At 60.0% G+C, this 23710-nt stretch overlaps 1 protein-coding gene across 1 annotated transcript in view; it reads right to left on the bottom strand.

Annotated features, from left to right (window-relative positions):
• Positions 1 to 21449, bottom strand: part of SRCIN1 (SRC kinase signaling inhibitor 1) — a 50088-nt gene extending 28639 nt beyond the window's left edge. The window contains exons 1-3 of the mRNA XM_072885887.1: positions 21245 to 21449; positions 17540 to 17823; positions 3588 to 3611 (exon numbers count right to left, since the gene is read on the bottom strand). Of these exons, the coding sequence (XP_072741988.1) occupies positions 3588 to 3611; positions 17540 to 17823; positions 21245 to 21449 (513 nt within the window). The remainder of the gene's footprint in view (positions 1 to 3587; positions 3612 to 17539; positions 17824 to 21244) is intronic.
• Positions 21450 to 23710: the final 2261 nt, after the last annotated feature.

Here is a 23710-nt window from a genome sequence, read left to right as displayed (position 1 = left end):
CGAGCAATAAAATATTACGCAGTAAATGCCGGTCCCCGAGGAGCGTGGCAGACGCCAAGGCCACCGGGAGGGCGCGGGGAGGAGGGCTGGTGCAGGAGCGGCAGGATTACAGGAGCTAAGCCTGCCTGGTATTTGCTCGTCTCTGCAAGTAAATACTGCTGCCTGCCTATAATATCGGCTCGGCAAACACCTCGGGTCCCCGGCTTGCCGGTGAGATGGAAATGGCTTCCTGCTAACGAGACAAGGCGTTCCCGGGAAGCTCGGTGCCCTGGCCTTGCCGGAGGAAGCGGAGCCACAGGCTGAAGCACCGAGCAAAGCACCGACTGCCGCTGGAGCAGGAGCCGTGCAGTTACAGCACAAAGAGGGTTGACGCAGCCCCGGCCGCTTGTTTTTAAGACAAAAGTGTCCTGTCCCCCCCGCTTTCTCCCTTCCACATCCTAGTCATTTTTTTCCCCACGAGCTTTTGCTTTAGTCCCTTTGATCTTCTTTTAAAGTCCTGGCACTAAAGGAGCTCATGCGAGGCTCTGCCTTCGGTTCTTCCCAATTCCTCCTCCAGCCCACAAGTGACAGCGAGGAGCCAGCCCACCCCCTGCACTAGCACAGCGGGAGCCCCCAGCCCTCCGTACTGCCTTGCCGCTCTCCACGGCAGAGCCCCCTCCCCGCTGCATCCCTGGGGAGGGATTTGCCCCCCAGCCAGATCCAGCGACGGGGTCCCTGGAGCCCCTGAGCCCTGCAAACCATGGGGCTGAGATGCTCCTGCCCTGGAGAGGCTGACAGCCAGCACGTGGTTTTGAGTCACCCCAAAATGGCAGGGGCGGTGGCTGTGAGCTGGGATGCGGTTTAGGTGATGGAAAGGCGGGTGGGCACCAGGCTGCCCCGGCCAAGGGACTCGGGCATCTGCCTGGGGACTTGGGGACCGGCCGCAGCGTGACAATGGCTACAGAGCGGCTGGATCAATGGCTCCGTGTGAGCACACAGCCCGACCCAGCTGGCGGGAAGGGACATTTGTGAGCCGAGCGGGGCCGGCTCAATCTAGAATCGAGTGCAGAAATCCCAGGGATGCGCTGGGGCACGAGGATGGAGCTGGGCAGAGGGCAGCACCAGGACCTGCAGACACGAGGGGATGCAGAGGAGGAAACGGCTGGGGACAGCGTAATCTCCTGGACCCCCTTCCGCAATGATGGCACCGCCACCGACATACAAGAGCATCTGCTCATCTCCAGCACGGAGATCAACAAACACAGCAATGCAGGGCCCCCCTTCCCCCAAAGCCCAGGCCTGGAGAGCCCCAAATCGCAGCCAGCACCCGCCATTGCCTGTCCCCAGGTAGATGGGGGATGCCAGGGCAGGAGGAGAGCAGGTCCTGCCCTGGGCACCCGTCAGCAGCAGCAGCACGTGGCATCCCTGGGCGTCCCTGGGAATTTGGCACAGCCCTTCCCCACCATCCGATCCCCTCCATCCCCCATCAGCTGGGGCTCTGGCTGCAGCCCCCCTCTTTGGGCGAGGGACGGAGAAGGGCTGGGCTCTGCACCCGCAGCAGCTGGACACAGACAGGGAACCTAAAGGGTCATGAAAGTTTTATTTTGGGGAGAGAGCGGGGCTGGGGGGAGGCAGCGTTCCCAGCTGAAGGCCAAGCCTGCAGCTACAGAAGACCCCAGGGGACGCAGGTGGCTGCGGTGGCCTCAAAGAAGCCCCCGGCACCTGCTTGCCAGGATCAGCGTCCCCGCAGGGCTCTCCTGGTGACAAGCCATCCCCAGCTGCCTCTGGCTCATGCCCCACTTGGTAGCGGGGTCAGGCAGCTGGGGGCCTCCCTCGGCCGGGAAGCGGAGGGCGATTTAACCCGTAACGCATTTCCACAGCAGATACAGCCGGGGAAGATGCTCCGCTTGCAATGCAAAGTACTTCCAGGCTCGGGTGGAAAAAATATGTCGTTCTAGAAAACGCACCCTCTGTGGCTGCAAACGCCCAGCCGCTGCTGAGAAGAACCCCTCTGGGGTGGGTGGACCCCTAAAGTTCACCCCCATTTTATTTCTTACTCACAAAAAAAAAAAAAAAGAGGCTTTTGTGCCTCCCCTCCCCAGTCGCAGGAATGTCCCCGAGAGCACGTGGCTAAAACCGGCCGGTGAGAACTCAGACAGCTGAATATTCCGGGAGCCGCTGCTCGCACACATTTTACGCTGCAAGTACTTCAAGAATGAAAACTCGGAACAAGTGCACATATTATGCATTTTACGACTCCTCCGCTCTCCGCTGCCAACCAAGGAAAGCGCCTGTTTTTTCCACAGGAAGAGCAAACCCACCGGGGACAACACGCCAAGGTCATCCAGCAACACGCCTGACCTTGAAGTGTTGCCACCGCATCCCTGGGCGAGGAGGAGGGAGGAAGGGGAGTTGCGATGACATGCGTACTTCACCCTGCCAGACAATAGGGCAACTGTTTGCAAGGTGCTGGCAGGAATCACCAGGCAGGCACAGACCCTCACTGCTGCCAGGAGACTCCCATCAGGGTCCCCTTTGTGTAGCCTGCAAGAGGTGGGTTTAGGCACAAAGATCCCAGTGCAATAAAGCAAACACTAACGCCTTCTCCGTTCCGCCGCTCCTGCAGCAGCCTCCTGACGAACAGAACAGGCTGGTACCGTAACACCCAAGCGACAGAGCAGAGGATGGAGACAGAGATGCGATGGCCAACGCAGGACAGAGCTGCCCCTTCCCCTCCCGCAGTGCTCCACACCACCAGCCGAACAAATAACTTTGCTGTCTGGTCTAGAGGTCCCTCGACACGCCAAACACAAGCTGGTCTCTGGGGTCTGGCACGACATTTGTGTTGGAAAGCCCGTTCCTCCTCCCTCTCCGCCAACCCCACCTCCTGCAAGGTGCAGGCACAGCCCAAGTTTAGGGAGCAGCACACCAGCACCCCACGTCCCGAAACCCCCGAGCTCGCCTCCTGCCCATCAGCGTGGGATCGGTCTGGGCTCTCTGGAGAACGAGGGGCTCGGGAGAGGGAGATGAGGAGCCCGAAGGGGAAAGCGGTGCTGGTCAAGCGCAGATAAATGACAGACACGCCGTGCGATGGGAAGCATGGCAGGTCCCGGAGATCAGGAGGGCCACCAACGGAAGGGACAGGCTCTGCTCGGCAGCTCTCCGACAAGGAGGAGGCTGGAAATCAGAGCAACCCTTGTATCTCTGCCTGGGAGCAGGCACCCGGATGGAGCTCTGCAGGTGGATTTCCGAACCCGTCTGGAACAGGCTCTTTTCTGTCCTTTTCCTGGAATTAAGGTCTCTGCTGCAAGGAAATAACTCTAAAGCAGCAGGATTTCACTATGGGACGATAGTAGTCTAAATGAGGGCAGGACACAGATTCATCCCTCTCAGAGAAAAGGTTTGCATCTGCACAACAACTCGACCCAAAAGCATAAGATCTTTCTCAGAAGCTTAAACTGCTGCTGAGCTGAGAACAAACTACTTTGGCATAGGAATCCTCAACAAAAAACCCAAGCTCCCACCCTCTGACACAGACACAGAGATGAGGCAAGGGTGGAAAAGTGCATGCATTTCAAACAGAAGCATGAAAAATCAGAAATACTGACCTTAAAGCTCCAGTAGTTGGGTTGCTAACAAAAAATAAAACAACAAAACAAAAGAAAACAAAAAATACCATTAAGATTCTGGTTTGACTTTTGTTTTCCTTTTGAGAATTGTTGACTTTAAACTGCGACATTAAACCTGCTCTCGTTTCTGCTTAAAGTCCCCTCCCAACGGGTTGCTTTAAGTTTCATGCTGCTAAGGGCTGGCAAAGGGGAAGCAGGATCATGCAAGCAGGCAGGGACGGCAATGGGTATTGAATGCAGACTGGGGTGCAAGGTAATTGAAGCAGAGCAAAGGGGGGCACAGGACGGCAGCCCAGTATCACTACTGGAGTCACCGGTATGCCCACACCGTCCCAGCACATGCTGGTCAGGCTGCTGCCCTGGGAGTTGGTGCTGGAAGCCAGAATAATTTTTCATTTTTAAAGGGATCTTCCAATCCCCCCTCTTTGTCCCTGCTGCCTCCCTCTGTCGCTTCTTCGCAGCGTTTCCACCGGTGTCAAGCCAATGTGCTACAGCGAATGACAGGAGCTGGCATCGCTTACAGCCCAGCAAGCTGGAGAGCTTGAGAGCTTTCTTCTCCCAAGCCACCCACTGATAATCACCAGTAGGAGATTGCACCGCAAGCCCCAAGGACGCTCGGAGCTGCGGCTCACTGCAATACCCACCATCGGGCAGCGGAGCGGCGCGTGGGTTAGAGACCTTAGAGACTCGGGCCCCCCTCCCAGGGCAGCAGCGGGCTCGCACAGGCAGGACAGGGCTGCAGGAGCCCAGCAAGTCCTCCGAGGACAACACGGGGACTGAGAGCACACCAGGGCCGAGCATCCCCAGCACCCCGCGCCGCCGGACGGGGATAGGCGAGCTCCCCGCTGCTGCGGGCGAAGCGAAGCACTTCAGAGCAGGGCACGGCGCTCGGCACAGCAGCATCGCCAGCAGCTTCATCCTGCCCCGCGGCTCGTCCCCTAACACCCGCGCAGCCCAGCCCGGGCAGCAGCCCCCCGGCTCCAGCGGCACCCTGAGACGGCGTTTGAGGAGGCAACGTACCCAGCAGGAGGGAAGTTAGACCTGGTGACAAGAAGTGAGATCCACCTTGCTGGAAGGGGAAGCATTTTGATATCACCAAGACCCGCAACTGATGGGTGGGGTGGGAGAAATGGGTGCAGAGCAGCTTTTGTCCCAACGGTCTTTTTATTGGGATCAAAGTTCTTGACTGCTCTTTTCTCCCCTTTCACACCCACCTCTCACCTTGCCTTTTTTTTACAGCATTTATTTCCCCAGCACAATCATCGTGGCTGCAAACCTAGTTTGTAACTTAGAGGATGATGATGTTGTTGTTGTTATTATTATTACTATTATCTTAAATAGTAAGCAAGCTCCCAGTCCCCATCAGTCCCTGCAATGCCCAGTGGCTGCCAAGGAGTCTCCTGTCACAGTGCCCTGGGAGCAGAGAAAGAAGTTGCAATAACGTTAGACCATCATGGAGTATTTATCCAAGGACTTTAACAATCCACTAGCAGCTTTGCTGCTGGGGTATTAACCCTTCTGCTGACAAGGTAAATAGAGGTCTAGTCTATGTGTATAAACACAAACTCACTTGTTAGGCTCATCTCAAGCATCAGCAGGATGCTCTTATTCCAATTCAAGATGCAGTGCACATTAATATTCCAGAAGATATCAGTAGACCCAGACCAAGTTCTGCCTCAACCAAACCAAAACTGTTTTAAAAGTGATTTAAGTCAAACAAGCACGGTGTTTTCATGCAGACAAGCCTCAAGGCACAAAGGTCTTTTCCAAGGGCACACCATGACTCAGAAGCAAAACCAGAAATAGAAGTCCAGAGCCATGATTACCAGGCACTATTAGACAACAACCAGCAGGATCCAAGCCTATCCTGGGCACGTAAAGCTTTTCCAAAACACCAGGAGCTTGAAAGCGAGAAACTGCCTCAGATTTCGGTACTAAATGAAGGCATCCATCGTATCTAGCAATTAACACGCCAGCTGCACCAGCAGCTCTTTGCAGCCTGAGCTCCCGGGGCAAGATGTTGGGGGCAAGACGTTGGGGGCAAGATGTTGGGGGCAAGACGTTGGGGGCAAGGCAAGCTGGCAGCACTGGTACCGGCCCGGCCATGCACGGGGGCAAAGCCCAAATTGCAGCATTGCCACGTGTCAAGCCAAAGCATCTGACCCCAGGTAGAAGCTGGGGCTGCTGCAGCCGCACGCCCGGCAGCGTGCTCCTCCTCGGCTAGAGGAGCTGCCGTAAACAACAGTCCATCTCGCTGTCTCCGAGAAGCGAGCAGGATTGCATCAGCTCCTGAAGGGTTTGACATGCCGTGCCTTGATTCGGAAACGTCTCGAGTGAAGCTGCGCAGGGCAGCAGTTTTGTAACTGTGCTTCTGCTTGGCAGCCCTCATCCAAACTCCCCAAGGCCAGACTCGGATGCCGCCTCCCAGGAAAGGCTGCACGAGGGACCCTTCATAAATCACAGCCCATTTCAAATGGACAGGAGTAAATCCTTCATCCCCTTCCCTTGCCAGACTCGCCCCCTCTAGCAGCTGGTTCTCCCCGCCTCACCACCGGTACAGCAATTCAAGATGCAGTGAAGGGGGCAAGGAAGGGGGACAAGAGACCCCGCACCCGGGGAGGGCAGTGCCAGAGATGCCTGGTCCCCGGAGGCACGGATATGCTGCCTTCACACCGCAGGGATGCTCACCCCCCTCTTAACTCCTTTGTGCTTTGAATGCAATGGACCTCCACAACGGGGCTGGATATTTCGGCCAAATACTCCAAGCACTGCTGGGAAGAGTTGTGGCCAAACCAGTCTGTCCCAGTCCCCGAAGGGCTCTGACCCAGTCTGTGGTAGGAGATGATGCTCCTAACTTTTTCCTTCTGTGACTTTTTTTTCCCCCCCTCCATGCTCTTTATTTTGCTGTTGAAGAGTCTCAGTAATTTTCCTCAGACCCTGATATTACTGATCCTATCTCTTGCCAGCCCTTGGTATGTATTTTATTTATTATTTTAGGATGACTGGACAGGCTTATCACAAAGTCCATAAATTACATCCCCACCGCACACAACCACTCCACATCAAACCAGTGATGAGCTTGTCTAAACCCCAAGTGCCGTGGGAAGGAATCAAGAATATTCTGGAAGAGATTTGGGCTGGTTAGCGTGACCCAGAGCACACGTCAGGACGGCACAGCACGGCACCCACCCAGGTCCCTGGATCGGGCCCCAGAAAAGCCCCTTCGCTGGCAGCCCCGGGAAGGGTGCGGGACCCCCATGCAGAGCTCTGCCTGCAGCGGGGCTGCTGCTGCCAGCCAGGCTACGGGCTGGACGGGGGCTAGGGGATGCGCTGCCTGCCCTGCCCGTACCCTGCCGAGAGGCAGGACTGTCCAGGGCTGACAATCTGGTGCTGTCTGCCAGGGCCAAGTGGGCGATGGACACCACCACGCAGACCTTTCGGGGGCTCCATCTGTCCTTGCAGGCACTGCTGCCGCACCGGGCTTGGCAGGAGCAGGGCTCAGCACCGGCGCTTTGCCCAGCCCGTCCTGCCGTTTGCTCAACCTCCACCCCCCCCAAATCTCCCAAAGCAAAGAGGACGCGTTCCCCCGGCACAGGTACCCCGCTCCGGGCACAGGCTGTGCCCAAGGAGATGGCAGTGACAGGGGACCAGGGCAGCACAAGCAGCCCCAGCCTCAAACGCAGCGACCTCCCACCAGCTCCCTCAAAGCCAGGGGACAGAGCAGGGACAGCCCGAGCGCTGCGCCCAGCTCCTCTGCAAGCACCACGGCAGCCGGCCAGGCTGGCAAGGGTGGATTTGTACAAAGAGAAGAGGAGAGGAGAGGGCCAAGGTAGAATTAACATATCGCTGGCTCTTCAAAAGCATCAAAGGGAGATAATGGTCTGAAAGAGGATTTGAAGCGACAGCCTTGTTACAACCGATAAAACAGGCAGCTCGCTTGCAGCAGAGCTGTGCAGAAGGTATGAAGAATTACAAAGGCTGAGATTATAATTACAATGAAAGTCATGTCCATGATGCTGCAAAATGATGGACTAACTAGGACTGGCCCCCCCACCAAAGCACAGATGTGCGCACCCGTGTGCACTTAGGAGCTGGAGCAAAATGGGAGCTGAGACGGTCCTGTGAGCCCACGGCCATGAGGGAACCCATGCACACACGAATGCTCAGAGAGATGCACACACATACACGTACATGCATGCTGCAGAAGAGAGGAAAACCGGAGCTGGGGGAATGTAGAGAAGAACATTTTGTCGTTAAGTTAAAAAAAAAAGAAAAATAGTTTTTGTGATTGTCCCAGGGGAAGACCAGAAGGTAAATGAAATCCAAGTGAGTCACTGCCTTGACCAAGGCAGACTTCCCCTGGTTAGCAATTATAACACAAATCTGTTAGTGATTAACAAGGCAGGACCGAATGTGTCCCTCTAAAATGGACAGCAGCAGCATCCCCAGCACGCTCCACCAAAGGGAGGGACAGAGGCAGTTTCATTGGCTTTTTAATTAACTCATTTTCAGGAGTTCCAGTTTCTGATAGAGTCCCCCTCAGGCACAATGTCTTGACAAACAAAAATCTCCTTGAAAAATAACAGTAAAGTGAATTTAATCCGTTTCTCCTTATTAAAGTTTTTTTAAAGCTTTTCAGCACAAGAGAAACTGAATGAAAGTGGAAATCGCAAAACGACAAGACAGAGAGCCGAATGCAAACAGTAACCAGATGGAGTGAAGAGCGACACCGACGCTGCGCGTCGCAGATACTGTCACCTGAGGTCTCGCAATTATTGCAAAAGGACCTCTCAAACTGGAGCATGCCAGCACGCAGGAGAGAGGCCAGCGCGAGACAAGACGGGATGCAGGAGCACCGGGTCTACTTCCCATCAGACCCGGGCTCCGAATCCAACCCAGACCCCACCGTGAAAAGGGCACCAAGGCGCTTGCTTTGTGGTTCTCTTCCGGGCACAGGCATCTTTAGGCAGGGGCTTGGCTTTTACTGCACCTCTTGCCAGTCCCCAGCCCAAAGAGGCTCTGATGGCCATCAAGAGATGTCATCAGAGATGCCATAGCAGGTTGTCACAGCGACCCGATGGCAGGCATCACCGACAGGCCCCTGGCCCGGCTGCACTGCTCAAAGTTTGCCTGCAGGACCGCGCTGTCCCTCCACCCACCCACGCACCAGCCTTCCCTCCAAGAGAGGTTCATCAGCTTTCCAGCAGCAATTACAGCCTTGACCCACAAGGCAGCATCTCTGAGGCAGCCCAGGTGATATTAGAGCACAAATACCCTTGGACATCAGCGGATTTGCACTCCTGACCCTTACTCAAGCCCACAAAGCAAGACACACAAAGCAAGTCAGCGACAATATCTGTTTATAGCAATATACCCCGGAGTAGTGATGCATCGGGACAAACGCTCTGCCAAGGATCAGCCGTGCAACTGCCTGCTTGGGCTTTAAAATCTCCCTTCTGTGGCCTCCATGTCCAAGGTCCGGGACCTCTCTTGTGCTGCAGGTTCCCTGGGATCCGGGCTTGGTGCTCAGCACATCCTCAGCCTGCTCATGACGGGGAGGGGGGGTCTCTGCCCCATCGCTGCCTGGCCCCCATGCCGGCAGGAGCAGACAGCGGCCGTGCAGCCCCAGCAGAGGGGCCAAGGTCTCCTCCACCCCCCATCCTGCTCCCGGGGCGTGGGGAGGGTGGCCAGGGAGCAGGACCAAAGGTTTTGGGGGGAAGGCAGGGAAACCAGGCAGAAGTTGGGCAGATCAGATTGCAGAGTCGCTATGGCAACGGCACGGCATAGGTGGACCAAGTGCAAGGTAAACCCGGCAGCAAGCAGGCAGCAAGCAGGCAGCAAGCAGGCAGCAAGCAGGCAGCAAGCAGGCATCCATCCGCTCCCCACTGCACACTGCCAGGGACAGCACCAGGGTTCGAGCCCCAAGAAGTTTGGGGTGACCTCCACCCTCCGTCAGGTGCCTCCAAACCCAGGGAAGCTCGTCCCTGCAGAGGCAGATCCCTGAGAAACCCCACGCCAAGGGCAAGCAGGACCGGATCCTCCGCAGGGTCCCCTGGACCTCTAGGACCTGCAGATCTGTCAGCACTGCAACCATCTCCCCACGGGGCTACAGCAGCCACATCCCCTCGTGACGCGAGCCCTGCCACCCACCCCAGGGTCCCTGGGGGGGTACCAGCACCGTGGGGTGCTGCTCCCACCCTGCCCAGCCAGCAGCAAAGCTGCGGGGGGCAGAGGCAGAGTGCACCGACACACGGCCGCGGATGGAGACCGACCTGTTCTTCTTCACTCCCTGCCTTAACGCTGCCAGCACCGCCGGAGCCAGGTCTGCATCAGCAGCAGCGACAGAAGAGCTGCCTTCCTGGCTGCTGCAGCTCTTTGGCATTCTCTCTCCTAACCCCGCTCAGCGCCAGCCCAGCGCCGTGACACCGGGGCAGGCAGCAGCCCGAGAACGTCTCGCAAGGACCCCCAAGGCCGCCGGTAGAAGGAGCCGAATTTGGGTTAGAAACAGCAGGAAACTTTGGGCGGCAGGGCAGGGATGGATGCACGCGTTCACATCGTCGTGTCCGCGTGGGCCGGAGAGGCAGGAATACGCACGCCCCTTCCAGGCTGACGGCCCCGATGGCAGCACCGGCACCGCGCTGCCCTGAACCGCGGTGAGGAACGGGAGCGCCGGGAGCCCAAGCGTGCCAAGGGGAGCGCGCCGGGCGCGTCCCACCTGCCACCGGGATGGAGTCAGATCCGATTCCTGATGGGCGTCCACTGGGTATCTCCCTGTTGGAGTCTACCATGGGCTCATTAATGCCCTCCCCAGGGCCGCCATCGCTGTCACCGACGCGGCCGTATTTATTACCCATTTCTCAGGGACTTCAAGACTTGCTTCCTCCCTGCTCTGTGCATAAAGCCCAAGGAGAAGCGGGGTGACTCACAGACCTTTGCATGACTCCCAGCTCCCAGGGACCTGATTTCCGAGCCAAACCGTGGGCCAGGTCTCTTTTAATCAGCCAGGAATTGCTCCCAGTAGGGGAAAAATAAGAGAATCAATAGAGACAGCTCTGGCTGCAGTCAGAGGGACACACACACACGCTTGTTCATGTTACTCCCGGCAGCCACACACGCTCTCCTCCACCATTACAGCAGTTTGCATCGGTTCACAACACACTCCACCTCTGGAGACCAAGATCAGACCCCGGGAAGAACAACAAAAGGGCCCCGCTTCTCGTCCCCACAAGCTCCCGCCAACCGGTTCACTTTGGGCAGCGTTCACAACCCACCATCACCACTAGTTTTGCAAAAGCAGAGTGTCCAGGTACCCCGTGCCCTGCCTGTGCGGCAGCAGCCCCAGCCCGGCCAGGCACCCCGCAAGGACAAGACGATGCCAACCTCACGCCAAGGCCACGGGCACCTCTCCATGTGCCCGGCTCCACCGCCTCTCGGGGGGCTGGAGCGAGACGCTGGGGAGCTGCTCCTCCCGACACGGAGGTTTGGGTTGGGCACGCACCCGGGGGTCCTCGGGGTGCTGGCAGGTCCCCCGCGGGAAGGATGCTCGGCCAAGTGAGCTGGAAGCGAGACAAGCCCCCGCATGGCACAGGGACATTGCACGCCCAGGCCACCATCTGCCCCTCTCCGGCTGCCCGCACCGCAGCCCAAGAAGGGGAGAGGGGAGGAGCAGTGTCCCCTGCAGAGGGACAGGGACACGGGTGGCAACGTGGGGCTGCCCTGGGAAGATGGGAGCTGCACAGTGGGGCTGGCAGGGGCACCGCGGGGGCTTTGCACGGCCCCGTGGGCACCAGGGGGGGACCAGGGCGAGCCCCCCCCCCCCAGCTGCTGCACCAAAGGGCAACGCAGGGATGATGGCACCCACAAACAGCCGCCCCCTCCCCGCCGCGAGCCTGGGAGTGGGGGGCACCCCCGGAAAAGGGGGGCCGGAGGGGAAAGGGGGGCCGGAGGGGAAAGGGGGGCGGGAGGGGAAAGGGGGGGCTGCCCCCGCCCTGGGGCTGAGCCCCGCGGCCAGGGGAAGGGCAGGATCGGGGACATCGGTTGGTGATGGAGGTGGGAGAGGGGGACCGGGATTTCGGGATGGGGGACCGGGACGTTTGGGGAGGGGGATGCTGAGGTGGGGGGGGGGCACACAGGATATCTGGGGAAGGGGCGGTCGGGGGACTGCAGCAGGGGGAGGCGGACACCGGGGTCGAGGAGGGAATCGCGACACCGGACCCGCAGCCCCAGCTCCGCCCCACCGGACTCCCCCTCGCCCCGGTACCTGCGGCAGGTGAGCCCGGCGCGGGCTCCGCAGCACCGACGGGCTCGGCTCGGCTCGGCTCGGCTCGGCTCGGCTCGGCTCGGCTCGGCTCGGCTCGGCTCGGCTCGGCTCGGCTCGGCTCGGCTCGGCTCGCGGGCGGGGCCGCTGCGCGCGGCGCGGAGCGGAGCCACCACCTCCCGCCGCTGCGGCCGCCGCCGGCCCCGCGCGCCCGCCCTTATAGGGGCGCGGTCGCCATGGCAACCGCGACTCCACCTGCCGCCGCGCGGCGCCGGGCCGCCAGGAGGGGGCGCGCGCTCCCGGCGGGGGCGGGGCGGAGGGGGGTGTGGAGGGAATTGGGGGTGCAGTGGGGGTGCAATGGGGGAATTGGGAGTGCTGGGGGGAATTGGGGTGCAATGGGGCAGGGGGTGCTGGGAGGATTTAGGGGTGCAATGGGGCAGGGGTGGGTGCTGGGAGGATTTAGGGGTGCAATGGGGGAGGGGTGCTGGGGAATTGGGGTGCAATGGGGCAGGGGTGCAGGGGAACTGGGGTGCAATGGAGCAGGGGTGGGTGCTGGGGGAATTGGGGGTGCAATGGGGCAGGGTAGGTGCTGTGGGAGTTAGGGGTGCAATGGGGCAGGGTGGGTGCTGGGGGAATTGGGGGTGCAATGGGGCAGGGGTGGGCGCTAAGGGTGCAATGGGGCAAGGGGGGTGCTGGGGGTGCAATGGGGCAGGGTGGGTGCTGGGGGAATTGGGGGTGCAGTGGGGCAGGGGTGGGTGCTAGGGGACAATAGGGGCAGGGGTGGGTGCTGAGGGCCAGGGGGTGCCGGGGGGGGGCAGGCAGCCCAACCCTGAAGGCCCAGCAGCTTTGCAGCGTTTGCCCCCCATGCACCCTGTCAGGGCCCTAGAAGGTGGGCTCAGGACAGGCTGTGGGGTGGGCACAGGCAGCATGGTGCACGCACACACCTGTGCACGCACCCGCACGTGCACGCACCCGCACATGCATGCACGCACATGCATGCACACACACATGCATGCACGCACATGCATGCACACACATGCATGCGCACCCCCCCATAAGACTCTGCTGCAGCACAGGGTGCTGCCAGGCTCCCCCCACCCCAGCACCCCGGGGGCTTTGTAGCCCATGCAGGAGCTGCGCAAGCCCCGGTGCCACCCTGCACACAGCACCCCAGCTGCCTGCCCTCGGGGGCTTGGCATGGCCTTCGTCACCCCCCCCGGCTTGCCGGGGTCCTGGGCCCCCAATTTCCCCAGGACTTTTTCCTTCCTGGGGTCATGCAGAAATGCATCAGCACGTGCTCCCCAAAAGGTTCGACAACTGCAAGTTCAGTAAAAATAACTGGGATTTTTTTGATATTCTTTTTAATCAGTGGGAGCTGGGGCCGAGCGTCCGCGGGCAGGAGCGGGGGGGCTGCAGCAGCCCCGTGACGCCGGACCCAGGCATCCCGTCCGTCCCCGCTGCACACCCAGCCCAAACCACGGGCGGCTGTGAACCCCGGGAGCTGCCGAGCCAACAAGCGCTACAGAGAAGGCCGGAGTGCTATTGCGAATAACCGATGCCAAAAATCGCTCCCAGCTGGGAGAGCAGAATCGCCGCTCCCCCTGCCCTGCCCTGCCCGCAGACCCAGCCACCCGCACCCCCAGCCCCGAATTTCATCCCTCCCCGGCCCCGACGTGGCAGCACACCCCACTGCAAAGCAGGGAAGCAGCCAAGACCCCCACTTTATTTGGGGAAACTGAGGTACAAAGCCAGCTGCAGTAAACCAAAAACCTCCCCAGCCTGCCTACACCCCTGCCTACACCCCTGCCTACAGCCCTGCCTGCGGGATTGCTCCTGCCCTACACAACCCCGACGCACCCCAGAACCGGGCAGAGCACGGCAATGCCGACGAGGCCCCTTGGCGAGGCAGGAAAGAGCAGGGCCTGGCTTCGCGGGTACGTACATCTGCGCTGGCTGTTATTTATCTGTTCCAAAGTCGGATTTATTCTGGGCAGCTGCAAATCTGCTGCTGTCAGGCAGCCACCGAGACGTTAACGCTCAGCTCGAGCTTATTCCCTTTTTTTTTTTCCTGCAGCAGAACTGGACAAGCTTAAGTCCAAGCTTTTATATACTTTTATTTATACCTGAAAGAGGCATGTTTCTGCTCCAGCTCTGCTGCGGTATTTAACCCCGTGCTGCAGCTTACGAGCTGCAAGGCGCTGGAATAGACAGGGCTTAATTGCGATACGGCTGGCATGCATGCGTTTAACTGGTTACGGGCAAGGGAGGGTTCGTAATCCCTTATTTTCCGGGGTTTGTAATTTGCCTGCATAAAACCGTGCGTTCCCAGTTGGCACGCACCCTCTGAGCCCCGTGCAGAAAAGCACATCCAAAAGCAATGTGGATATTAGTGAGAAACAGGGAGGGGCGATGGGGTCACCCCCTTAAACCATCATATTATTATTTTTCTAAATGTTCCTAACTTTCTATGCGTTCGGTATCGGGCACCACGGGGCGGCCCCGGCCGAATCGCATGTCCCAGAGCATTGGTGCACAGGGAGATGAGAAACCCGGCCACGGCACCCCTCTCCTGTCGGATTTACCCCCTGTCCCAGGGCAGGATTTACCCCAAAAGCAGACCCAAAGCCCAGCAGCCGACGTGCTCCGTCAGCCATCTCATCCCGATTCCCATTCCTCTCTTTATTGTTAACATGCCCATTTAATGCGTTCTCCCATCTGGGTTTTAAATTAGCTAGCTGCCACCTTGGACTTCTCCGCAGATTTGCTAACAGTCTGTTGGGTGTTGGTACAATTATTTGCCTGTTTTTTTTCCTGCTCTGTTATATATACATATGATTAAAATTAATATTGCGCTCGCTTTCCAGTTCCTATGCATGAGTACAATGGCGTTTTGCTGCAGGCTTTGCCACGCTGAAAGGGATGTTGACATTTATGAAATGTTTCTATTCACCTCTGATTTTGTAAACTCTCTTGTATGTAATTTTTTTAAAAAAAAACAAAATAGCAAAGCCTGTGATCTGAAATACCTGCCAGGCTCCCCTAGAATAGCAAAGCAAGTTTCAAACGTTTCAGGCAGGCCCAGAGTGCTGTATCCCAATGTCATTTAAAGGTTGGCACCCAGGGTTTCCAGGTTCATTTTCTCCCTGTTATTATTTACTGCCTGCAGGAAAAATGAAGAAAAAAGGAAAAAAAAAAAAGAGGGGAAAAAAAAAAGGATTTTTTTGTTTTTTTTTTTCTCTCCCCACCAGTTGCAAATAGGTGATGCTTGGGCTGATGGATGGAGCTGTGCCCCTGCCCAGCACCCTGCCCGGGTGGGGAGGGACAGAGCCAGCGCAGGCCCATGTTCCTCCACAGCCATGCAGGGAAGCCCTCACCCCTCTGCAGCCAAGCCCCAAAAAGCCAGGCAGGGTTTGACCGGTGTCTATAGATTCCCAGCTCCCCCCCCCGTCCCACTGGGCACCCACGGCCCCAAGCGAGGGGGTTCAGAAATAAAGAAGATAATTCCAGAATCCAGATCATCTTTCTTTCACCTTATAAAAATCCTCCAAAGCTTATCAGACCCCGAGTCAACAGGAGCTGTATTTTTTTTATAGCTAGTGCTTAAAAAAAAAAATTTTTAAAAAAGTCTTTAAATCTTCGCAATAATAAGGGAAAGATTCCTAGTTATTTACTGAGAAATATCACTCGGCGGCTAGAAATGTCACTGCTCCGTCTCGCAAGCAGCAGCGCAGATATGGACCGTGCACCATGTGCGGCACCCGGCCCTGCCGGGGCTGATGGCGATGGCAAAGCCGCCATCCGTAATTAGCCCTTGGCCAAAATCTGGATGCTCGGCTGGTGCAAATCACTGCAGCCCCCAGCAGCTGTGCGGGATTTGGCCGCTCCCCTTCGCATCCAGCCGCGAGCTTTTTGCAAAGAGAGGGGCTGCGGAGTGGGGACCCCCCCGCGGCTCCCCGAAGCAGCCCCGCCGGGCGAGGGAGGGTGCAAGACGGGCGGCAGCTTGGAGGAAGCAGCGATGCTGCTGCCGCCGCCGCCTCGGCACGGGCGGCATGCCGGGGCCCGGCGGTTTTCCTTACAAAGCTGGATTGCTTTCCGCCGCGCTAGGTCTGGGAGCCGTCGCCTCCGTCCCCCGGGAAGGCGTCTAGTTGGAGATGATATAAGATTTCTTTCCAGCCACTTCCTCCAGCTGCTCTGCGCTCACCCTCCCCTGTGCCTTTTTATAAAAGTGCTGGTTTAGGTGGGGATTTATTGCTGCCCCGACAGCATCACTAGGGCATCACTGTTATCCAGACCAGGAGTGGTCTGGGCTCCCCAGCACCCTGGGGTGCTGCCTGGCCCTGGGGGCACCCCCAGGCACGAGGGATGGATATCGCCCCGGGAACCGTTCAGCCCTTGGGCTCTGCTGCTTTCAAGCAAGGGTGCTCAGACGTCTCACCCGCTGTCCTGCCCCAAGGACCGGCTGGTTCCTGGGGGACGATTGAGTCCCCGGGGAACGGGCAACCAAGGGACATCCCCGCATGGACGTGGGTACCAAACCCCGGGCACCCCTTGCCCGTCCGCATCCCGTCCCGCAGAGCACAGCAGCACAGTGCTGGGGCAGAGCCACGGCCCCTCGCTGCCTCTGCTCGTCCTGCCCCGCAGTCCCCCGAGCTCACCAGCCTCCCTGGCACCTTGCTGGGGGGAGATACCTGCCCCAGGAGCCGCACCGACCCGCCCTGGCTCACAGAGCATCCCCGTCCCAGCGCTTGTGCCGCTCAGGTCGGGGCTGGCCGTGCTTTTGCACCGATGTCCTCAACTGGGGGGTCCATAATGCAGAGGAGAGCGCTGGGGCTCGGCGGCCAGGCTGGGATTTAAGCCTGTGCTCACAGCAACAGCCTGTCCAAACAACGATTAATGCTAAATCTTCATTCCCAGCACTACTGCACAGACACCCGGGACAGGCTGTGCCGGGGCACCGCAGGCTGGCACGGGGATGAGCTGCAGAGCTGCAGCCAGGCTGGGGGCGAGGGCCAGGGCAAAGCTTTGCCTGGGGAAACTATTTATTTAGGCCTTTAGTACCATGCAAGCTATGCCAGGGAGCAACTGCTTCAGAGCTGGGGGGCTGCAGACACGTGGGGGAGCCCAGAAAAGGCTTGCAGGGCCGTGCAGTGCCGGGCACGCAGCAGGGTTTGCAGAGCCACCAGCCCACGGGCCAGGCTGCCCCTTCCCCAGAGAGGTTGGGGTTTGCAGCCCAGCTGAAACCCGCTGAGATCTGGGCTGGTGTCACCCCTCTGTGCGTCCAATCCAGGTGCCAGCTGCCCCTCACGGCCATCACACCCACCCCTCTGCGTGGAGACACATCCCTCTCCTCCCCGTGGCTGCCGACAGCCAGCGGGATCGAATCCACCCATGTGGCAGGGTAAATCCACCTGGGACCCCCCCCCAGCCCTGGGGGAAGAGGGGGGTGCTCCCCCCCTAGGGCTGGAGGATGCTCCCCTCCCCGAGGCTGCGGGATGCTCTTCCTCAGACCCGGAGGATGCTCCCCCACCAGGGCTGCTGCAAGCGGCCACCCATTTCGTGCACCATCCAAGCCCCCGGTGAGCCTCTTCTCCTCTCGACAGCCCCAAAGGGCGAGGTGGGGTCCGGGTGAGGTGGGGTCCCCGTGTCCCCCCCACCCGGAGAAGATGCCCCTTACCTGGTCCCGCATGCGCTCCTGCTGCCCCCGGAGCGCCAGCGCGTGCTGAGGGTACTTGTTCTTCAGGTGGTCCATGAAGGCATCCCGCTTGCGCTCCATCTCCGACTTCTGGAGGCCGGTGAGGGCCTCCAGGCTCTGGGCGGCAATGACGGTGTGCCGGCGCTCCGAGGTATGCACCAGCCCTACGTTGGAGAAGCGCCGGGTGCCGTTGCCCAAGGTCCGGTATTCCCGCGGGTACTCGGCATCGTCCGCCGAGATCATGTGGGTGCTGGTCCTCTCGGGATCTGCACGGGGGGGAGAGCAGAGCAGGGTCAGGGGTGGCCCCGGTGCTATGGGGCAGAGGTGGGGTGCTAAGACTTGGGAATGGGGAGGAGGTTTTAAGCTAGAAGTGATAGCTGAGCCTAACTGGGAGCGGGGTCATCCCTTAATGGGATACAACTGGGAGGTTGGTGGGCTTATCCCCCGGCGATGGCAGCAGTGTCCCCGCTCCCAGGCACAGGGCTGGTGGTGGCAGGAGGCGGATGGGGCAGGGGGCAGCAGGAGGGATGGAGGGGCTGGGATGCCACCGACACCACGACATTCAGACCGAAACATGAATAAAACAGCGTTGGGTCATTAAAACGGCACAGACAAGACACAGGAGCTGGGCATCGCTCCTGAGCACAGACAGACAGGGGGACACGGACACACGGACAAACCAAAAAGAAAATGAAATGCGGGCCAGGACGGAGGGAGGCTCGTGTCTGCCCGTCAGCGCCTGCACTGTGCTGCTGCCTGCGGGGGTGGGCAGGACCCCCCCACCCTGCCTGCCAGGCCCTGATGGAGACCCCCACCAGGGGGTCAGCCCCCCATCCTGCCGCCGCTGCTCCCAGGATCAGGCCCAGCCCTCGGGCACCAAAGCCAGCACCGCTGCCGGGCATCACAGGGATGCTCTGCCGCGTCCCAGCCCTCTCGCAGAGCTCACCCCATCCCGGGCGGGCAGAGCGGGCAGCGAGCGCAGGCAGGGGGACAGGCAGGCGGTCACACGTGCAGTGAGGCAAAAGGGACTCATCCCTTTGCTACTAATTCATTAGCTGCACGTTGTGATTTTAATTTCCAAGGAAGTTGTGCCAAGCGTGCACAACGCGAGCGGTAATGAATGCCTGGAAGTCCCTGCATGCTGCCAGCGCCTGGCACCTCCTCGGTGGCTGCAGGACGAGGCCACCCCACGGCCCCCAGTCCCTGCCCAGCCCCATGCCCGCTGCAGAGCAGCCCCGGGGGACCGGCCCCCACCCCAAAAAGCCATTTTTTAGGGTCTCGTGCCATCTGAGCCCATGTCACATAGCCCTGGGCTGGTCTCAGCCGCCACCACCGTGCCTGCACTGAGGCCACGAGCTGTCTTTGCCGCCGCTAACTAGTTTGGCAACTGCAGCGTGTGTGTTGCAGGGATTCACCGCGTTAAGGCTTTCCTTTTTCGCTCACCATTTAACCTTGATCCATTATTCATCTCCCTCCTTGTCCTTTTTTTCCCCTCCCTTCCTTCCCAAGCTCCTGTTAAGCAAATTATAGAGGGTTTTTCCTTTTCCCTTAATTATTTATCAGCCCAACATATTAGCTTTATATCAACTGATTGTGTTATTAATGTAGGACAGGACTCCAGCGTGCGCTACAGACATAACTCCTCTGCTCAAGGTCATACAAGGGGTTTGCTATAAGCCAGGCGGGGACACAACGCTCTCAGCAAATGCCACGGAGACCTCCTTACCCCCGCCAAAGCCTGATCCCCCCTTTCCTCCTCCAAAAAACAACCAGTCCAGCTCTCTTTCCCCATGGCTCCATCACCTCGGCCAGGGGACCGTCACTCCCGTACCCAGAAGACGGCGGCAGAATTCGGGCGAGAACTGAAGCTCCCGGTCCCTCCCCACCTCGCCGCTTCCCTCAGCCGCGTCCCCACGTCCCCACTGCACAGGGGAGGTCGTGGCAGTGCATCGGTCGCGTGCAGAACGCCCCGAGATCCCCCAGGGAAAGTGGCACAGGAGAGACGTCGGAGGGGACACCTCGGTCCTTCTGCTGGCAGAGGAGAAGGCGGCAATGCAGTGCGGGGCTGAGAGCATCATCCCAGGGTCCCCGGGCACCCCCGGCTGAGGAGCCTCTGCTGAGCTCCAGCACTGATGGGAAACGCGGATGGAGCAATTTCTCCTGAACCACCCTGCTGAGCCCCAGGAGCTGCCTCCCCACCTCTCCTTTCATGTAACCCCATAACACACGCTTCTTGCTGAGGGTTTGCTGCTACCAGGCAGAAAACTCCTTCCTGCCCTCGGCCGGTTGCTGAAGTTCTTGCTCTACGATGGCAAAGGAGCGGAGACGTGCTGGGGGGCCGCATCCAGCACCCATCGCAGCCCCAGCACTGGGTGCCCATTGGCAGGCCCCTGGAGCATCCTTGGGAGCAGCCAGGGAGCTCTCAGCTCGGGGGGAAGAGGGACCCGGACCCCGGGGAATCCCGCCGGCGCAGGCAACGTGCCCAGCATGGCCCATCCCCACCAAACCGGCCCCTCGGCCGTGCCGGATCCCGCGTGCCACTGGGACTCCCAGCCTTGTCGTGTCCCATGGGAATGGCATGCCGAGGAAGGCTGTGAAAGAGGTATGAGGGGGCACCCTGAAAGCCCCCAGCCGCAGCAGCGACAGGGCTGGGAGGAAGGAGCTGCAGCTCCTCTTCCTCGCTGGGGAGAGCAGCAGCGTGGAGGCCTTGAGCCGGAGGAAGGTGCAGGGATGGGGGCTTGGGGGGTGCGAGAGGGGCTGGTTCCCTGCAGCCGCCTCCCTGGTGCCTCCACCAGCTTCGGGTTTAGCAGTCCTGGGGTGAGGCCATGTTCCCAGCTCCTTCCCACCCTCCTCCTCCTCTCGCTGCCAAGCCCCGCATCAGCATGCAGCTCCCCGCTCCCTAATTACATGCTCCGAGAGTGGAACGCGCCAGCTCGCTGTCTCTCTGCCGACTACTAAAAGGGATGATTTGAAAAGCCCTGCACAATCTGCACAGGGGTCAGAGCAAAGCTGGATGCCGGCGGGGGCTCTTCCACCCCCAGCCGCACCGCATCCGCTCCCACATCCCTCATCGGTCTCCAGAGCAAGCTGGGGGGGGGGGGGGGAGGCAGCCCCAGACCCACGAACCCCACGATCCACGAACCCCACTAAGGCGAGAGGGGGAAAAGCCACTGCAGACACACGTGTTCTTGTCCCCACGTCAGCCACCTTTCCCCTCCGATATCCCAGCCCAGAGCAGGCAGAGACTATTTGATAAGGGAACAGCTAACGGCTGGGGTACGGGGGCTCCTTTAGAAAGAGACCACCGTCACGCTTCCCTGGCACTCTGCGTGAGAAAAGGGTGTTCTCCTTCCCTCCTGGCCTCACCCCAAGGGGATAATTACATCCTGCCACCCAAAATCCCCCCACCAAGTTGTTTCTCTTCCTCCCGGTGCGGGGACCACGCATGGGTGCTGGAGCAGTGGTACCCACACAGGGGCTGCCCCGCTGCCGGTGAAGGCAGCAGCAGATCCCTGGAAAGTTCTTCCAGGTAGAACTCTTCCTACTTGCTTCCAAGTAGGTCACTGGGGTGGGAGAGCCGGTGGCCGGAGCCTGCCCGGGGTCCCCGTCTCGGCACTGCCCCAGCCCAGCCAACCGGGGTGCCCCTCCAGGACATGCCCCCCACCTGGGGACCATCCCATCGCTTACCCACGGGCGCAGGGCAGCTTCCACGGCGGCCGGCAAACCGCTTCGGCGGGACGGGGGAGGCAGCCCCCAGGTCTCCGGGGGCTGCAGGCGGCTCCTTGGCGGGGCGCAGGGCTCCCACGACAGCCAAAATCCCACGGTAAATCCTGGCAAGCCCCTCTCCGAGCAGCAGGGGGTTAAGGGAGCGCGATTCTCTTTGCCGATTCATCCATCCGTCTTCCTTACCTGCCGGCAGAGGTGTCACCCATGCCGGGGCCACAGCCCTGGCTCCTAGCAGGATGTGACCATCGCCTCCTTCCCGGGAGAGCAGTGGCACCAGAGGCACCGGAGCCCGACCGCGCTTTGGGTGACGCTCTTCAGGACCGGTGCTTTGCAGCCCGAGTAGCAGCTCTCCGTCAGCTCCCTGCTCCCGTGACGGGTGACGGGGGTGGGAGAGGCCCCCAAAAACCTGCCCCGTGCTGCGGGCGCTGCCACACCAGGTCAGAGCGGCTGCGGGGTCGGTGGCACCGTCCGCTCGGATCCCCCCGCCAGCAGCTTGGCAGGGCTTTATCATAAAGAGGATCTTTCAAACACAGTTTATTACTGCAGTTTCATAAATCTTCATGAGGCAGCAAGGCTCACGCGGGCCGTGAAAGCAATGGCAGTTAGCGGAGCATGAAAAATAGTCCAAGAAAGCAATTGTACAAAAAGGGACGAGGGGAGGGGAAGGAGAGAGTATATCTGGGGAGAAAGGGAGGCGAAAGAATAGGAGCTCCTCGGAGCGATGCGGCTCTCCCGCACCGGGCCATTAAGGCAGCGGGAAGAGCGGGATGCACTCGCCTTCTTCCCAAAGGCTGCGGCTGCCGCACTGCCAGCCCGCTGCCTGCACAGCACCCGAGGAGGCTGCCCAGCACCCAGAGCCCCGCTCGGTGCTAACCCCTTCCCCGCCACGCTGCTGCCAGGCCCCAGGGAACGGGAGCGATAGCTGGGAAGGGCAGGGAGAGCCTGCACGGCTCCTGCTCCGGCTGCACTTAACTCCTGTTGTGCTGCGCAGCCGACCTTGGGGGGGACCCCAGAAATACACCCCCTGCCCGAGCCAGGACCTGCTGGGGTAAAGAGACCTTCAGAGGCGTTGCTGCCCTGGGGGGTCCCTGTCCCTGGCTCAGCCATGCTTTATTCGAACTCATTTTGGGATGGGGGCACGGTGGTCAAGCGCCCTCCGGGACCAGCCCCAGGCTCCCATCTCACCCCCCCGACGGGGCCAGCGAACACAGCCAAAAAGCTCTGGGAGCTGCACAGCTGCCGGTGGTCTCCTACCGAAGCCGTGCCTGGCCAACACACCGTGGGGGGGAAAACAAGCACCCTTCGCCCACGCCACTGCCACATGCCGAACGGGTCCAACCATCACCAGTGCTTTCCACGGCCAGATCTGTTCATTTAAAATCAGTCTGCAGAGAAGCGCACCCCTCTTTCGGGCCGAGCCCGTGGGCTGTGGATGCCCCTGTCCCGTGGGGATGCCAGGAGCTGGGCAGACCTGGGGTCCATCCCAGCACGCGAGTGTCGAGGTGAGAGCGTCCGCACGCCCTGCCCATGCCTCACATAGTGCCAGGAGGGCAATACGGGGAGTGAGAGCTGATGGGCGGCTGGGCCGAAGCTTCCCTGCCATTCTCTTGCTCCCGGGCTGACGGAGACGTGGCGACGAACCGCTTGGGAAAAGCCAGGCGATGCCAAGGCCACCCATGAGGGACCATTAACATCCGTCCCGGCACAAACCTCCTCCATCCCATGGTAAGCCCGGCAGCCCCCTGGGAGGCGGGGGATGCAGCTCTCCCACCTCCTCTCCCCATTCCCAAGGGTCCCTTCCCGCAGCACCGAGCTGTGGCTTAGCCCAGGCTCCGCAGCAGGCAGCGGGCTCCCCACCGTGCCTTTCACTCCCAAATTCAAGTGGAACCAAGGAAAATAAAACACCACCCGCCGACCGTTTCATCAGGAACTTCCCAGCCAGGTTAGCACAGACCCCACAGCCCCGCTCCACCGGCACCGTGGCCAGGACACCGCTTGGCTCCTGGAAGGCAGACGGGGGCACGGTGCCCATGCATGGTGGCCGTCCGGATGTGACCCTGCAGACCCGGCCCTGCCTGTTCCTAGCTGCTACGTGCCCTGGACACTGCCTGCACCCTGCTCGTGCCAGCCCTGCCGATGCTGCTGGAGCTGCGCAGCGACGAGGAGCTGGTCCGAAGCCATGCGCTGCGTTGGTGCGCACTGGCTGCTCCCCGGCTGGAGCTCGGGGCGGTCCAGCTGGCATCTCTCCGCGACGCTGCCCTGACAAGCAGCTCCTTTACTTTGGAAGCAGAGAAACAACCGGATAAATTCCCATGTCATTGTCAAAACCCAGACTGAAGGAGAAATCCCATCTGGCCAGCACTGTAAAAAGCAGCAGCTTTCCACTTCCCACCTCGCCGGGTGTTATCGCACCCACGCGTGCACATG

This window comes from Ciconia boyciana, chromosome 22 (assembly GCF_034638445.1).
Source record: "Ciconia boyciana chromosome 22, ASM3463844v1, whole genome shotgun sequence".
NCBI lineage: Eukaryota > Metazoa > Chordata > Aves > Ciconiiformes > Ciconiidae > Ciconia > Ciconia boyciana.
The sequence above is the reverse complement of the archived record's forward strand: the minus strand, read 5'-3'. Positions and strand labels throughout refer to the sequence as shown.